Source organism: Drosophila albomicans, chromosome 2R (assembly GCF_009650485.2).
Source record: "Drosophila albomicans strain 15112-1751.03 chromosome 2R, ASM965048v2, whole genome shotgun sequence".
Lineage (NCBI taxonomy): Eukaryota > Metazoa > Arthropoda > Insecta > Diptera > Drosophilidae > Drosophila > Drosophila albomicans.
Genome location: NC_047631.2, coordinates 30,507,939 through 30,524,714, shown reverse-complemented (window position 1 = coordinate 30,524,714; position 16,776 = coordinate 30,507,939). Strand labels below are relative to the sequence as shown.

Genomic DNA, 16,776 nt, shown 5'->3' with positions numbered 1-16,776 from the left:
CAAAGCTCTTTTATTAACTCATTTTCCCCTCTTAAACCCCATTCCCTTGTAGGAGTTCAAAGAGTCCATGCAACACGATGCGGCAAACACGTCGCATGCCATCTCCTTTGATGTGAAGACCACCAGTGATGTGCGTCGCATCTTCGATCCCATCAGCTACTCCAAGGGCACCATTCTGCTGCGCATGCTCAACTCCATTGTGGGTGACGACGCGTTCCGCGGAGCTACACAGGATCTGCTCAAGGCCTTTGAATACGGCAACATGAATCGCGATGATCTCTGGGGTTTCCTAACACGACATGGCCATGAGAAGGGCACGCTGCCCGCGGACTTGAATGCCAAGCAGATTATGGACTCGTGGATTACCCAACCTGGCTACCCCGTGGTGCATGTGGAACGTTCTGGTTCGGATTTGGTGCTGCGACAGGAGCGTTATTTGCTGCCTTCTCGCAATCCCTTGGATAAGAGTCGTTGGTTCATACCCATCACCTTTGAGACGGATGAGCTGCACAAGGGTGACGACATACCCACGCATTATATGACCCAGGACCACGAGCAGGTGCTCATCAAGGATGTTTTCACCGGAACGAACAACAACGATAGCGTTGTCTATTTGAATCTGAACAGACAGAGCTACTATCGCGTCAACTATGACACGGCTTCGTGGCTGGCGTTGAAGAAGAATTTCAGCATGGTGCCCAGAATCACACGTGCCCAGCTGCTAGACGATGCACTGCATCTATCTCAGGCCGAATATCTGCCATACGATATACCGTAAGTTTCATTTATCTTTATTAAGAATTTGTATTAATATACTCCTTTTCTAGTTTGACGTTCCTAATGGAGTTGTACACGTCCGTGGATGATGAGTTGTTGTGGAGTGCCGCCAAGCCAGGTCTCAACTATCTGATTTACAATCTGAAACGCGAACCTGCCTACGAGACCTTTAGGGTAAGCTCTGAATGCACTTTTGCAACACTCCTTAAATTTCTGACAAAACACTTTTGTTGTCTCTCGCCAGGCTTTTATGAAGTTTATTGTGCGTCCCGCCTTCGATCATTATGGTCTTAATGAGCCCGACAATGAGTCGCATTTGCAGCTGAAGCATCGCGCCCTTGTTGCCAGCCTTGCTTGCAAATTCAACTACGATCGCTGCACACAAGTGGCCCACATGAAGTTCCGCGATTGGATGCGTGATGCCAAAAGGAATCCGTAAGTATTCAGAACTTCAACTATACAAAAAGTTAACTAAACAAAAAAAAAACACTTTTTGCAGCATTAAGCCAAATTTAAAATCTGTCATCTACTGCACGGCGCTGGCGGAGGGTTCGTATCAGGAATGGTACTTTGCCTATAAGCAATACAAGCGAACCAACAGCGCATCGGAAAAGGAAGAGATTCTCACTTCTCTCGGCTGCACCACAAAGCCCTGGCTACTTTCAAAGTACGTAAAGCAATTCGAATTAACTTTCTTGATAGTTATTAATTATTCGTTAACTTCAGGTACCTGAATCTGATCGTCAACTCGACATCGGGCATAAGGAAACAGGATGGCGCTTTGGCCTTCCGTTCTGTGGCCTCGAATGCCATTGGCTATGAGATCGCCTTCGACTTTTTGCAGTCGAACATCAAGGAAATTTCCGACTTGTGAGTATAGTTTTTTTTTTTATAAATATTATAGCATGTTTTTCAACCAATGCTTATCGAAGATACGAACCAGTTCTAGCATTTCAAACAAACAATCTAATTTTACTTTGATGCCATTTACTTGCAGCTATGGCGATGGCTTCTCAACAATATCAGAGATGATCAAATCCCTTACCATCTACATGAACAAGGACTATCATAAGCAGCAACTACAATCTTTGGCAGCTCACAGCCGTAAACTGGGCTTGAAGGCTGTCGAAATTGCCATTGATATGGCCATGGAGCAGGTCAATGATAACATTTACTGGCGCAGTCACTCCTACGAAAGTCTAAAGGGATTCTTAGAGGGCATTGTTAGCGAATTCGAGATCAACATCTTTTAAGCATCAAATTAAGTTATGAAGCTTTTCAACCAAAAATGCGACTTTATTATTATTATTCAACAGCCTCAATATAATTTTAAAAACGAATTATTTGCGAAAAGTGATATAAACGTGTAAGTTAGCCAACTTATTAATTAAGAACCAGGAAACAAAAGAGAAAAAGCAAAACTAAACCAGACGTAAAAACCTAATTATTTTTCTTTTTGCAAGTGTATTGTATATTTATTTAATTGTAAGTCAGTGCTTCGTTTGCTTCGTGTATTGTAATTTATTTTTGATTTGTCGTTACGTTCCTATGTTTGAACCAACTGCTAAAGCTATATAATAATATTATACGTACGATCATTTAACTATAGATTTCGAGTCGATCGTCATTAACTAAAATAACAACAGTTTCGACACATCCTCTCATTCCCTTGCCAAATTAAAAACATAAACTAAAATGTTTTTAGAATACTTTCGAAAAACTGCTTGGGTAAAAAATCTAATCATTTACGTGCTAAAATTAAAGATCACTAGGAACTTTACTACTAAGCCATTTAGCACTAAGTATACCAAACGAAATATATATTTTAAACTTGTATTAATACAAAACGTACCCAACAGTTGGATTGCAACCTCAGATAGGGAAAAATGAGTGTCCTTAAAAGCATGGTTTAAAGTATTGCAAATGCAAAACCTAAATACATACATACACACATAAATTATTCGTAAAAAAAAAAACATTATTTTATAATGCCTAACACTAAAATAAAAAGATAATCGCTTAGTGCACAACCATGTAAATAAGTTTTAAAGCCAACTTAATCTACAACACAAAAAATAAACAATGTAATTACGTACATTTTAATTCAAGTATTGTATCGATTTTCTTTCTACAACTCAAAATATCTCAAAGCAATAAAAGCGTATCATTTATTTAAAAAACTCACACTTGGCGCTAATTCTGTATCGTCAAGTGCCGAAATCTCTGAACGAATGTTGTTCAACAGTCTGTTATTTATATATATAGGGCTGCCAATCTGTTATTGTATTTTGCTATAAAAATACTGAAAAATACCGGAAGTGTTTGGTTGGTATTCGAACGAATTCGTTTCCTTTCAATTTTAAATTTTTCACAAATTTAAAAATTTTAAATATATAAATATAAATATATAATCTGGGATAAGGACATAGTGTAGCATGTACGCTTTAAAATGAATAAAGTCTATATTCTCCTTACCTTAAACAAGAACCCACACTGGCGTCTGCAGCGGTCACAAAATTCATGCACTACATTTAAATTGGAAACATTTCGTAAGCACTTCACTTTTCTTACTATTTTGGATATTTACCGAGCTAAATGAATTAGTTTACTATTACAAAACACCACACACAGTTTATTAATTACACAAAATTGAGAACGTTGAAAATTTAAGCAGCAAGACGCGTCGGAAAAAATTTAAAACTGTAAATTTGCAAAATAACAGAACCAAATGAGCACAACAGCACTCTATTAAGCAGTAACATTTCATAAACGGTCCATATATTTTCATCGCATGGTGTGAGAAAACAATATTCGCAGCAACTACGTCACTGTCGCAACATTTTGCTGGCCCGGCTTAGCAATGCATGTGTTGTGACGTCATTCTCATACTGAATGTAAACTACTGTAAGTTCAACAAAAACAATGGTTTATTGTAGCTTGCCAGCTTTACTAAGGCGAAAGGACATATGAATCTCTCTCGTTGGGATTTTTCAGTTCCCGCCAAAGGCGGCAGAACTCCGCCTCCAGCTCCGCTGCCAGTTTGCTATTAGTGCTGATAATCACACTATTGTAGCTGGTGTAGAGATCTCCGTTGGTCCAGTTGGCGGAGCCGCTCATTACCAGCGGACAGTTGGACTTTATAAGCTCGCTATCGTCACAATTCCTGCGACGCAATAATTGCTGGACACGTTTATGTCCATCGATCACACAGAACTTGTGGTGCATTAAGTGTTTGGTCATTGGTGGTTTGCGTACGCATGCTCCACATCTCCTTAGTCTGCTCAACGTTATCATTTCCTGCCTGCATGTTTCGTTGATGATTAGACGCAACTTTATGCCACGGGACAAAGCACGATACAGTGCATCTATCATTTCGGGTGTGGACAATGAGTAGATAGCCAGGTCGATGCTGTACTTTGATTTATCAATCATTTGCTGCATACGCTTCACTTGTCGATCTATGCAGTGCACATTCTGGCACTGCTGTCCGGTCATATGCTTGTGAACACAACTATGGCACATCTCGTTAAAAAACAACACCTCGTGGAAATGTTCCTTTGGAGTCCCCAGCAACTTGATCTTGCGCATCACGCATTTTATAAGCAACCAACCAATTGAGGCAGCGGTTGCGTTCAGAAAGTATTTACATAACTTTGAATAGTTCACTAAAGAAGCAAATATTACAATTTGATCGGGATTTTATTTAATACTGCTTACTTTTTATCAGTTTAAGTCACTTTGTATAACTTTATTTGAAAACATTAGATTAGTTGGAGCCTAACCGCTTTTGAAACGGTCACACTGTTACATAGGGCTACACAACATCTGTATTATGGACTAACAGACTGTTAATGCCAATATTTGAAACAGTTGGCGCGAAATCGATTCAGTGTCAATGCACTACAGTAAATGCAATTTACTAACTGGTAATTAATATTTAATTAGTGCAATGTCAGATAAATTTAAATAAATTGTCATTAGTATTTCCCAAAATTAAAAAAAATTGCAATCGTTAAAATATCGCAAAGAAAAATCGGTATTCGATAATATTAATATATCGTTATTGATTCAACAGCGTTTGTTTTGGAGTAGTGGGTTGTATATTTTGGACTACGCGTTATCAGGAAAGTAATTTGTTATTTGTTCAAAACACAATGCATAATAACAATTACTCAAACATTTAATTACTTTCAGTTACTTCCAAAACAAAATCCTGGACGGCGGCCAAGGAAAGAACATTTCTTCGTGTGTGATACAATAACTTGAACATAATGCACAGTGCTCTTCTCCTAGTAGGCTATGATTTTTTTTTATAAATTTTTGTCTACTTTTATAAATGAATAAATGAATAATGCTCAGTCGGAAACAAAAAATTGAAGCTGAAAAAAGAAAAATTAACTTTAGCTAGGTTTGTATATTGATAAAACAAATTTTGCAGTACCACAAAACATAAATCTCTTTCAGAATAATAAATGGATAAAAAAGGTATAGTGAACAGGCCTTCGTCGTCTTTGTCTCTAAGAGACAAGAAAATTTGTCTGGACGTATGGAAACGATGTCATTATTTTAATACTTCGGAAAGTTTCATTGATAATATGTCACCCATGTTGAATGATACGAGCTATCAGCCTGATTGTCCACCAACAAAAAAATCGAGAGCAGTAGACGAAACTAATGTCAACGCTTTGGAGGAGTCTTTGGAGGATGGTTCCGTGAGGATGCTAGGTGAAGCTCCTCAAAATGAACCTGAGTTGGACATGTCGAATCAAATCGAAGATTCAGTAGAAGAAAAGAGACCAAGTAATAACCAAAGCTGCGACACAAAATCGAAATTCATTTATGAATTTTCTGAATTAATTGGTAAAGAACTTAGTTTTCTAAAGAACGATATGCTAATTGACGCAAAACGTCAAATTTTCAACGTTATATGTTCTATACAAATGAAACAATTGTCACAAACACAATAATATTTACTATAAATGAGCATAGATAAATAAGTTTTCATTTTAATTTATTTATTTGAGTTTACGTAAATTACATGTCGATAGTGATAATAAAAAACATAATACGTCATAATCATAATAATCATCATTCATAAATGTTTGTATTTGCTTAACTATTAAATAATTGTTTGTAAGAGATTTATTCGCATTTCAACATTTATTGTTGTTATCTTGATTATGAAAATTAATTGACTTTCTTTAGTTGTTGATAATGGTTTTTGTAATTTTTTCGTTTAAAATTTAATTTAAGTATTCACACAAAAACAAATCAATGAATATGTGAAAATGGCGCACAAACTTTTTCAAGTCGAAAAAACACGTTTTCTTTTCTTTCCTTTTTTATGTATGTACATATAACAAAAAATAATAATCACTTATAATAATGATAGTCAAAGAATTAAAATTAAAAACAAAGACAATCATGAAGCAAAACACACAAATAATTTGACCCTTGGAACTGACTGGACGATGACGACGACGGCGATTGTGAACCGAACGGATGGGTTCACAAATATTGCTGCGCTCATATTCATATTCGGAGGGCGTGGGGCTGTTATGAATCTACATATAGTATTATTGTATGCATGTGAATTGAAATATTGTGTATATATGATTGTTTGGCATTAGCCTAGACATCGATCTGGAATGGGGAGCCGGGTATATGCTCTTCGCCCCATTTGATTAGGAGCACGTACTGGCCACGATCGCGCACCAGATACTGCACATTGTAGTTGTTGTGCCCAGCATGCTTCACGTGGAGCTCCTCGCAGGGTCCTTTGGGTCCATGCATGCCTACGTAGAGGATGTTGTTGCCTGCGGAGAAGAATTCGAGTAAGTAATAGTTTGGGAGATATATCTATAATCGTTACTTACCCGCATCTGTAGCACAGATGCTGAACTGATTCTGCTTGCCCATGTAGGCCTTCTTCAGACCCATGCCCTTGGACACCACCTTGGTGGCATCGGATTTGAAGTTGGGCAGATGAACACCGGTGTTCTTGCCACCCTTGGCAACCTTCTGCACGGTCTCCACAATCACCGTGGATGTCTCCTGGGCACCCTCATCGGCCAGCTTGTCGCCGGTGGCATGCACCTTGAATGGTGAGCCCACAATGTGCATGTTGTTGTATTTGACGGTGATGTAATGCTCGCCAGGCAGCAGGGGTGTGTAGCGCACCTTGTAACCCTCCTCGACCTCTGTGCAATCCATGGCCACCTTGGAGGGGCCATCAATGGAGACAGCCAATGTGCCAACGCCTGCATTGCAGGTGTTGATAATGAAATCGGCCTTGTGTCCAGTCTTCACATCGTCCAAGCCATTGCCGCTGGCATGCACAGCCGCTGGATCAGCGACATCCTTGCCCACCTTGATTCTGAATGGTGAATCGGGTATGTGGACGCCGTTGAACTTGACGTGGATGGCATGAATGCCATTCTCACGTGGATAGAAACGCACCGAATACATTTCACCGTCGATCACTTGGATGAAACAATCATCATCGGTGCCCGAGGGTGCCACAATCTTGGCATCCAGCTCACCCTTGGCGCCGTTCTTGCGCACCATGAACTGATAAGGCGCATCGGCCTGAATGTTGCCCTGTGGGAATTGTTGCACCTCCAGTTTATGGGCATCTCCAGCATCGGGCGAGATGTAGACCTTGAATGGCGAGTCGGGGATGTGGCGATCGTTGAATTTCAGGCCCACGCGATACTCTCCGGGTTCGCTCACTTTGTAGGACACATCACAGCTGCCGTCCTTGCGATCCTTGAACTCAATATCGGCCTTGCTGGGACCCTCAACCGAAATGGCAAGGGAACCGCCGCCTGCCTCACGGGTCCACACATTGAACTCGGCAGCCTCGCCGACAATGCCACGCTCCAGACCAGAGCCGCCAGCCTTGACCAAATGGCTGCCCGAATCACGCAGTGGACCCACTGTGAACTGGAAGGGTGAGCCGGGTATGTGCATCTCCGAGTAGCGCACCGAAACAGTGTGCACACCCAACTCCTTGGGCACAAAGTGCACCGAGTAGAGACCGTCCTCGACCTCTTGAATCTCTGCATCCTCGGTCACATTGCTGGGCGAGGTGACGCAGGCGGCCAGATCGAACGAGGTGATGCCGGGCATCTTGAAAGTCAGCTTGCACTGGCTGCCAATCTCAGTGATGGGCACAGCGTCGCGCTCACGCTGAATCTTCTCACGCTTGCGGTTGCTGCCCTCGCCAGCGACCTTCACAGTGAAGGGCGAACCCTCGACGTGATGATCGGCGAACTTCAGGTTGACAATATAGTAACCAGGCTCGGTGGGCTTGTACGAGATGTTGAGTGTGCCATCATCCTTGTCGGTGCACTGAATCTCAGCCTTGCTGGGACCCTCAATGGACACCGAGAGACCGCCAAAGCCGGCGTTACGTGTATCCACGGAGAAAACGTTATCGGCATGGGTCTGCCCCTCCTTGAGACCATTGCCGCTGACCTTGACCTTCTTGGCATCACCCACTTCGCGTTCGCACACCGTCACCTTGAAGGGTGAGTTGTTGATGTGCTTGCCCAACCGCTTGACGGACACCAGATGCTCGCCAATCTCACGGGGCGTAAACGAAATGCCAATGTTGCCGGTGGGCATGCGCTTGAGGAAGCATGGCTCCTCCAGGCCGCTAGGAGCCTGGATGGAGGCGTTCAGGGCGCGCAAATCATCATCGGTGATGTCGCCAGGCATGGTGACCTCCGAGCAAGAGCCAACCGAGATCTGGTTACGCTTGCGACCCTCGCCGGTGATCTTGGCAAAGTAGGGAGAGCCCTTGATGTGCTTGTCGCCAAAGCGAACCGACACCTGGTACTCCCCGGGGGCAGTGGGCAGATACTGCACGGAAACGGTGCCGTCTTTGTTGTCATGGTAGTTGATCTGCAAAGTAAATAAAATAAATTATTAAAAAAAACTGGCAGAATTCTTAAGAATAGAGACGGTTCATCTACCCATACAACAATGTTCTTCAATTCATTCAAACTAGTTATTTAAAGCTGTTAACATAATTATTAACAGAACTGTTAATATGACAGTCTTTTTATAAAAGTGTTCAGTTAACATAGGCGTTCAATGCTAAGTAACAGAGTTGTTAAATTTCTTTCGCCATACTAAATTCAATATAAGGTAGAAGTTATTATCCGATCGTAAGAACATTTTTAGACCCAACTTGTGTTATTGTTTTTAAAATGTTAAGCAGAATTGAAAACTTTTGATTTACAATTGGTATATATCTATCGATTTAAGGCAGCAGAAAGGGTTGCGTACAATATCTAAAATATACTTCAACTTCTTGGAAGCTACACGAATATCGCCTCAAAGTTTAGCACCTCCAGGTTTTATAGCCTGTTATTTAGGCGTTTATACCGACGGACAGACAGACAGACTGCTGTAATATCATTGATTCAAACTTACGTCTGCCTTGCTGGGACCCTCGACGGCCATGGTGAGGCCACCGGCGCTGGCGCCCTTGGTGGAGATGGTAAAGTTGGCAGGCTCGCCAGTGACGCCGTGGGTCAGACCTGGGCCATAGGCGGTCACATAGCCGGATGTAATGGAATCCACATGGAATTTGAAGGGAGATCCTGCAACAGAAGCAATTGCTTAAGTAAATACCAAAAGTGTTGGACTTATTTTCGATGTTTACCTTGCACGGGTTCGCCATTGTATTTAACAACCAGCTCGTGGGAGCCTTCCTCGCGGGGATCGTATTTCACAGAGACGGTACCATCACGGTTGTCCTGAATAATGGGTTTATCTATCTTACCACTTGGCATTCTGACTTCAGCTGCAAAGAAGAATAAGGAAATCGATTAGATCGTTAGTTCGAAACTCAACATAACCTATAAACAGGTTTCATTTTATATACACCAAAAAAAGAGGGGCGTGACCAATTCTATAAAAAGTATTGCTAATATCGTTGTGGAATATCAAACAAATATCGTGTGGGTGGTCACCATTAGTTTACATATTCATAGTCAATATTCGCCAGAGAAATCATAATTTCATTTTTATGTTCAAACTTGCGTGACAATTTTTATACAAAACGGATTCTATTTTTGTATGCAGCGCATATTATTTTTTGTTAAATTTATGTCACATAGCACAGTTAATTAATGGGACCAAATGTTTTGCCCGTTATTTTTGCACTCGGAACTGGATTTTCAGTTTTGAAAAGAATGTTCGAACAGGATACTGGCATTTATAGATGATAAATTAGAAACACATTTCTCTTAATCAATTTGTTTTGGCTATTTTTCCAATGTTGTTTTTCTCATTTTTGTCACGTACTTAAAATATCTTTATATATGTGTAGTAATATATCCTTATTTGATTGTAATCCTTGAGAGCACTCTTATGTATTGTGAAACCGTTGCCCAAATCACTTCTCAACTCAACGAATGCTCCGCACGAACTGAGTCTGCAGTAAGCTTTCCACTTGCTGAAGAAATTTCCCTCGACGCCTACAATTGCTTTTATACTTTCCCACGCAGTCAACACAAATACATCGGTCCCGGATGTTTTTGAGGTCAAATATAGGACAATCTTTTCTATTTTTCTAGCCACTTATGTGGAGCGCCCCCCCCATCTGCATAAATACGTGGATATATATCCAGAAAAATATCTAGCTAAAAATATGTTCGCCCCATTTCGGGATGCAATAAAAACCACTCAATTTCTGCTGGAGTCGCTGTTTGATGTGGACAAACATCGGGCACGTGCCTATATTTTTATATAAAAATATTCGATATTTTTATATTCGTCAAAATATGTATTCTGTGTCTAGTACATAATATTCCCGAAAAGAATCGTTTGTATATAGAGCAAAGTATATTGTATGGAAAGAGACACGAGGGATCATTAATTTTAAGTGGTTGCCACATAAAAGAAAAAGAGACAACGCGATTGTTGTTGATACTCTTAGGAGAAAAAAGTCACCTGCATGGAATTTAGTGGGCGTATCGCCAGTAAATAAGAAATTTATAAATATAGACAAGGAATCAAAATGAGTCAGACCCTTGGGGAAAAACAACTTTGATGAGCAGCGATTCTCAAACTGTGGCATGTTTATTTATTTATCATAAATAATCAAATGATAAATAAATATATACAAAATGATATTATGCTATCACTTTATTCAGTTGTTGTCACTATATTATGCGAAATTTATGATTTTACCCAAAAAACATGCTCAAGTTGTTTCAATTTGTGTGATTCGATGTGATGTCGAACACTAGTCATAAATTTGAGAAACTACCATGAAACACTCATCATTTCGATATGCTACATTTATCTATTTATTGGGCTAATAATTCGCATTGTTTTGATCCCGTGGCATACCTAAATACAGTCCCGTGATTAAGTTTAACCGAAGCAAACGAAAAAAAAAAACACACACACATAAATCAGAGCAAGTCGCGTGGCCCGTCCAATCTTTTGAAAGAAAAACAAATGTTTAAACAGACAATGGAAAAACCGTAGCGAAGAAAATGCGAAGAACACGGCAAAAATGGGGTAAGAAGGGGGACGAAGAATATCTTCTGGCTGTAGTGCCAAGTGGAACGCTTTTCGGGCAATTGAGAAATTTATGGGCTCGCGTTTGCCGTTGATGTTGAACAATTAAAGTGGCATTTATTAAATTCCAATCTTGCATTTTCACTCTGCCAAATTACTTGAGAAATCATAAACAAAATATGAGAGGTATGTTTTAATTTTATGCAAAACGCCGTCAAATCGTTTGCTGCTTGCTGTTTCAGCTGTTCGGTTTTCATAAAGGAAATGACATGTAAAATTCAAATAATCCGAAATACTTTTCAAAAGAACTTTGCAAATTAACGATCAAAATGTGGCGCTGAGTGCGTGCATTAAATATGTACAAAGAAACCCAAAATCAAAAACTAGAAAAGAAATTCTCGAAATTGAATGTATAAAAAATGTGGTCACGACAACTCTATAGCTAGCAAGTATTTCATTCGTATCATCTTTTTTGAAAAAATATGATTATTTATGTTTGAACATTTGTTGCTGTCCGTCCCAGTGTCCCGCATCCCTAACCCCAACCCCCTACCCACCCCTTCACCCAGTTCACCTGCCAGCGCCGCCCATTGAAGCATAGAAAGAAACACACACACGTCCGCTGGGACGGAAAGTGGCATCTTTTGGCATCTTCTAATGGACGCTGGCAATACAAATGAAAGATTTAATGACTCTCAAGCTGTTCGGAACACTATATGTTTTCGATATATCAGCGAAAGTTTGCGCCATTTGCGCGCTTAGCCAAAGGAACTAACACTAGTCAACAAAAAAATTGATTTTATTTGATATGATTCATGAGACAAAAACCCATTATGAATTTAATATCGCCGCTTTTCACAACTTGTGTAAATTATCAGCCATATTTATAGCATTATAATTGCCTGACGACTCAACAGAGAGGAAAAATACTGAATATCGCAAACGAGTAATTTGTCGATTTTATTGGCTTTCAACACTTTTTGACAGCTCTATTTCATTCCCGGAATTTGCTTGAACAAACGGTTAATAAATTACCTAAAGGATTAATTGAACACAGTTCTTATAAAGAGATTTATGTAAGCACATCTAATATTTAACAAAGATTTTTTCACACTGGATTAAACAAAGAAGATGAACAGTAATATTTTATTATTAAATTATCTGATATCTTTTATCTTATTTTTCATTTTCCCAAACAGATTATACACATAAAAAGCAGAGTAACATGTGCTATTAAGATAAATTATTAAGCTGTCAATTTATGAATCCAAAGGAAAATTGTTACCTCCGGCTATTATCTTAAGTATTTCCTCAAAAGTTTACTATGCTTTAGCAAATACACAAAACAAAATTCAAAAATAAATTGTAGAAAAAGGGTGAACATATCCTCAAAGCACTATTTCTGAAAATTTCGCTGCAGAATATTTTTCTGACAAATTGGAAAATTTTGAAAACTTTGCAGAGTAAAATTTTTAAACGTTTTCAGCACTATTCGAAAACGTTGAAAACACTTGCTGACTAGTGTAGGCAATCATACGCAGTGGTGGCTGGCAGATCACGACCGCGATGCAAGAGGCCAAACGAACGAATTTTACGCTTTGTTGCAAACTCTGATAATAAATCATAGAATTTAATTTGCAACAACGAGCATAATGCCAGCCAAAGCAGAGACAAATGCGTCGGTGCCATAAAAGACGACACATTTGAAAGGCTTTTTGGTCATAATTCAAAAGCGCATTCAGCACAAAGAAAAAAAAAAAAAAGAGATGACACTTTGGTGTGTTTGCGTGTGGTCGAAAGCGCCGTCTTCAATCGGAGGCGTTTCTGGTGAGAATTTGGTAATTAACACAAATGAAATAAAATATTTCTTGGTTTAGTCAGCAAAATTTGGGTTGCGAATGCGACTTATTGACGACATCGTGCACGTCATTTTGCCTGGCAAAGTATCAAAAAACAAAATCCACCAAAAACAAATATAAAGAAATCAGAATGCAAAAGAATTTTGTATCAACAGAGAAGAACTCCAGTTAAATTTACCTTGATGTGTTACAATTGAAAACGATGATTTGAAATTTAATGGCAGAAAGTCTGAATCATTTAATCCTTGATTCTCGGGTATGATGGTCTCATTGAAGTAGACGTGTGTGCGCTCCGATCGATCGCGTTCGGAGACGGTCACTTTATAGTATTGGGGTCGAAAATAATACGAATGATCGGCCCAGGTTGCTTCCGGCGCTTTTCGTTTCTCAGGTAACCAACTGAAGTGCATTGTTTATTATTTGTCGTTTTACGTGCGATTTTCAATATATTTATATATTCAATTGTTTTTAAAATGCGCGTATTTGAAATAAAGACACTTAAAATTTAGAACAATTAAATATAACAACGACAAAATTGTGTTGTATATTTTATATTTTGCGATCCACGCAAGGAGAGCAAGGATATATGTACATATGTGTGATATGATTTAATCTGATGCTTTCTTTAACACATATCCTTGCCCTGCTGGGGACATGCAAAAAACAACAAGGACAAAACACTCACACACACACACGCACACAAAATAAATTAGAAATTATATAATTTAGTTGAAATTCGAGAGAATCCTTTAACACACTCGCACACAAGTAAATTTTGTTAAATGATTATTGTGATTAATTTTTATGTATGTGTCATTTGTTAGCGCACGATTTTAATTGCCAGCGACGTATTTGCAGGTCCACGCGTCTCCACGTCCCGATTTCAAGTGAACATCGACAGTTCCAAATCGAAATTAAGGCCAATATATAAAAGCACGCCAGCTCCTACCACCAAAAGATGCGTCGCAGCAGCGACAGCGACGTCGGCAGCATAGATCAACCATCACACACATACAAATGCACTCACACACACACACACATACACCAATTTGAATCTTCGAAAATATGGCTGACGATGTTGTGGCCTTTTGCTATAAAGTAGGCAAAGAGCAGAGCCAATGAACGAGATATAAATTATAGAAAAAAAAAATATATAGAAAATTGGAAATATTTGTACATATGACAAGTGTGTGTCTCTCTATATATCGAACATACACACACACACACACACTAATACAGGCGCATTTTATTGCTGCTGCTAACATAGAATGCGCCTAGAGTGTGGTGTCCTAGTATTGGTAATTTGGACATTTAACAGTTGTCATTTCGAATTTCGAGCTCGAAAAGGTGCAAATATGAAATTCATTTTTCGCGTTTTTGCGTTTCTTCTTTCTGATCTCAGGTCATACACATCTTACATATATCCATAGACTTTTAATTATAGATATATATGCTATATATATATTCTTTTTTTTTTTTTGCTAAAGGAAATACAATTTATTACTTATTGCAGCCGAAGACGACATAAAATTTATTAATATTTGCCCATTAAAAACAGGAGAAAAAAAATGAAATCAAACGTTGATATTAAAAATGTTTAAAAATAAAATGCAAATTGTGGATTTTTATAGCTTGGAGGAGGCAGAAATATCTAACGATAAAATACGCATATAATAAAAACCATTTGGTATGCCAAAAATGCGTTAAACATTTTGTCAAACAGTTTCAATTAATCGAATACACACGAAATATATTGGAATATGTATTATGCCAATCGAATCGCGCTTATGTAATTGATTTTGTAATAGCCAAAATGCTGGCATTGAGAATATCAATCAAAAATCGTATGAATATGTGATTTGCAAATGCAAATGCGAGAGAACATTTAAAAATAAATTCAATTGAGTTGCAATGAAGTTACAAAAGGGGAGTGATGAAGCAGTCACTCGATTCATTTAGTCATTGAGATGAGCTATGAAAAATCAGTGCAACAAATGCGCAACAAAAAATGCCATTTGGCCAAAACGAATCATTTACAATAAACCATCTTCAAACGAAATGGAGCGCACCATAAAAGCACCACAAGCCACAACCACAACCACAAAGAGGCGACACTTAACCAAGAGGCAAAATAACATAAGCAAAAGAACTTATTGATAGCCAGAGAGTGAGTCCGCCCCAAGCCAAATGGAACGTGGCGCGCTGTGTGATCTTAATGAGGAGCCCAGACCCAGTTTTTGGCTGTTGGTGACCATAGAGAACGACATTGCGACAACGTTGTTGCGTAGCCAAGCGGCGAAAATGTTTGAAAATTGCATGGAAGCGTGAAAAATCGAACGAACATATTTTTGCAGAATATTATTCGCGTATTTATTGATTTGAATGTGCAGAGTGCACAGCACAGCAACGAACGAACGAAAGTCATCAATCATGTTGAGAATTTAATGAAATTGCTGGCAAAGCGTTTTACAACTCGTAAATCCCTCGACGAAGCGCACAGAATCACATAAATTCATATAATTAACGAACAAGTTGCTCAATTCAAATTCTACCTCATTACTTGCACGAGGCAAAGTCAATGAACCACACCAAAGAGTCAAAGAAAACAAAAGAAATGCCAAAATCATCAAGCATCGCCACCTCCACATCAATTTACAAACAAATATCACATATCTGTCATAATGTCGCTCTCGTTGTCGTCCATTGTCTAATTAAGTTGTCCGTCTGTCAACAATTAACCAGATAAGCTGTCGCCGCCATTCGTTTCTTCTTCATCCCAGCTCGTTGCACTCTCAAAATCTGCATCTGTCCTAGTCGAGTGCGTTGTCCATGATGATGTCTCATCGTTTAGCATATATGTGGCTTTGCTTATGTTTAATATTGTATTTTTAAGTCGTATAAATATGTCAAAATTTACGACAGCTCGGCGAGACTTTCTATTTTCGTTTCTCTACTACAAAAACGACTTTCACAATAGAAGCGCGAAAACATCTTTTTCTAAAGGCGCTGCACTAAATTGCAAATACGAGGGAGAGCGACTGTTTAAATGGCGCATAAATATTTTCTAGATTAAACAAATCACATTTTTTTGCGTTTAATTTAAATTTCTTTTGGCGCTGACGCTTTCATTTTGCGCATAAAAATGGTTTCAAAATTAATGACAAAAGCTACTCGCTAAAGAAAACAGTTTTTCAATGCGAAAAATATAGAAAACATAGAAAACGAACACAGTTTTGTGCTAATTGAATAAATATAAAGTATACGCACCAGTAACGTTTCCGCCTGTTGTGGGAAGTGGCAATTTCTCAAAGGCAACGCTGCGATAAGTAACTTCCGACTTTCCGTTGACAAGTTCGCTCTGAAATAAAGTGGAATTTCATTAAAAAAAATGATTAATTTTGAAATTTTGTATAATATGAAAAACAGTTTCAAGTTCTACGAAACCAATTTAAATGCAACAAAATTGACTCAGAAAAAGATGAAAAGAAAACCAACTTTAAGGTAAAAATTAAAGATTATAAATTATAATTTCATTTAACTGTTGGCTTAAATTTAGGCTTAAATATGTTAGATGTGACAAACAATGAACTGAACATTT

At 38.7% G+C, this 16,776-nt stretch overlaps 3 protein-coding genes and 1 long non-coding RNA gene across 15 annotated transcripts in view; 2 read left to right on the top strand and 2 right to left on the bottom strand.

Annotated features, from left to right (window-relative positions):
- Positions 1 to 2,957, top strand: part of LOC117573283 (aminopeptidase N) — a 34,451-nt gene extending 31,494 nt beyond the window's left edge. For all 3 annotated transcript variants that reach the window (XM_034256380.2, XM_034256379.2, XM_034256382.2), the window contains 6 exons: positions 53 to 774; positions 828 to 951; positions 1,022 to 1,212; positions 1,277 to 1,444; positions 1,504 to 1,647; positions 1,775 to 2,957. In XM_034256380.2, coding sequence (XP_034112271.1) covers positions 53 to 774; positions 828 to 951; positions 1,022 to 1,212; positions 1,277 to 1,444; positions 1,504 to 1,647; positions 1,775 to 2,030 — 1,605 coding nt within the window. In that variant the 3' untranslated portion in view covers positions 2,031 to 2,957. The remainder of the gene's footprint in view (positions 1 to 52; positions 775 to 827; positions 952 to 1,021; positions 1,213 to 1,276; positions 1,445 to 1,503; positions 1,648 to 1,774) is intronic.
- A 354-nt stretch (positions 2,958 to 3,311) lies between these two features.
- On the top strand, positions 3,312 to 5,787 carry LOC117573289 (uncharacterized). Of its 3 annotated transcripts, none has more exons than XR_007955366.1 (3): positions 3,312 to 3,326; positions 4,972 to 5,185; positions 5,242 to 5,787. It is a non-coding gene; the product is annotated as an uncharacterized LOC117573289 (long non-coding RNA). The 3 variants fall into 3 exon arrangements; XR_007955365.1 differs by lacking the exon at positions 3,312 to 3,326 and adding an exon at positions 4,891 to 4,905; XR_004572698.2 differs by lacking the exon at positions 3,312 to 3,326 and having other exon boundaries at positions 4,719 to 5,185.
- On the bottom strand, positions 3,687 to 4,591 carry LOC117573288 (mitochondrial cardiolipin hydrolase-like). Its single transcript, XM_034256391.2, has 2 exons — positions 4,495 to 4,591; positions 3,687 to 4,442 (listed from the first exon to the last, which is right to left on the bottom strand). Coding segments are annotated over exons 1-2 (717 nt in total). The 5' UTR covers positions 4,496 to 4,591; the 3' UTR covers positions 3,687 to 3,726.
- LOC117573282 (filamin-A) overlaps positions 5,486 to 16,776 on the bottom strand; it is a 34,991-nt gene continuing 23,700 nt past the window's right edge. For 5 of the 8 annotated variants that reach the window (XM_034256374.2, XM_034256372.2, XM_034256373.2 and 2 more), the window contains 5 exons: positions 16,446 to 16,536; positions 9,452 to 9,592; positions 9,220 to 9,389; positions 6,654 to 8,685; positions 5,486 to 6,593 (listed from right to left, as the gene is read on the bottom strand). In XM_034256374.2, coding sequence (XP_034112265.1) covers positions 6,409 to 6,593; positions 6,654 to 8,685; positions 9,220 to 9,389; positions 9,452 to 9,592; positions 16,446 to 16,536 — 2,619 coding nt within the window. In that variant the 3' untranslated portion in view covers positions 5,486 to 6,408. Of the gene's footprint in view, positions 6,594 to 6,653; positions 8,686 to 9,219; positions 9,390 to 9,451; positions 9,593 to 10,095; positions 10,188 to 13,356; positions 13,676 to 14,007; positions 14,082 to 16,445; positions 16,537 to 16,776 lie in introns of those variants that run through there. The other 3 variants (XM_034256377.2, XM_034256378.2, XM_052007367.1) reach the window with 3 other exon arrangements.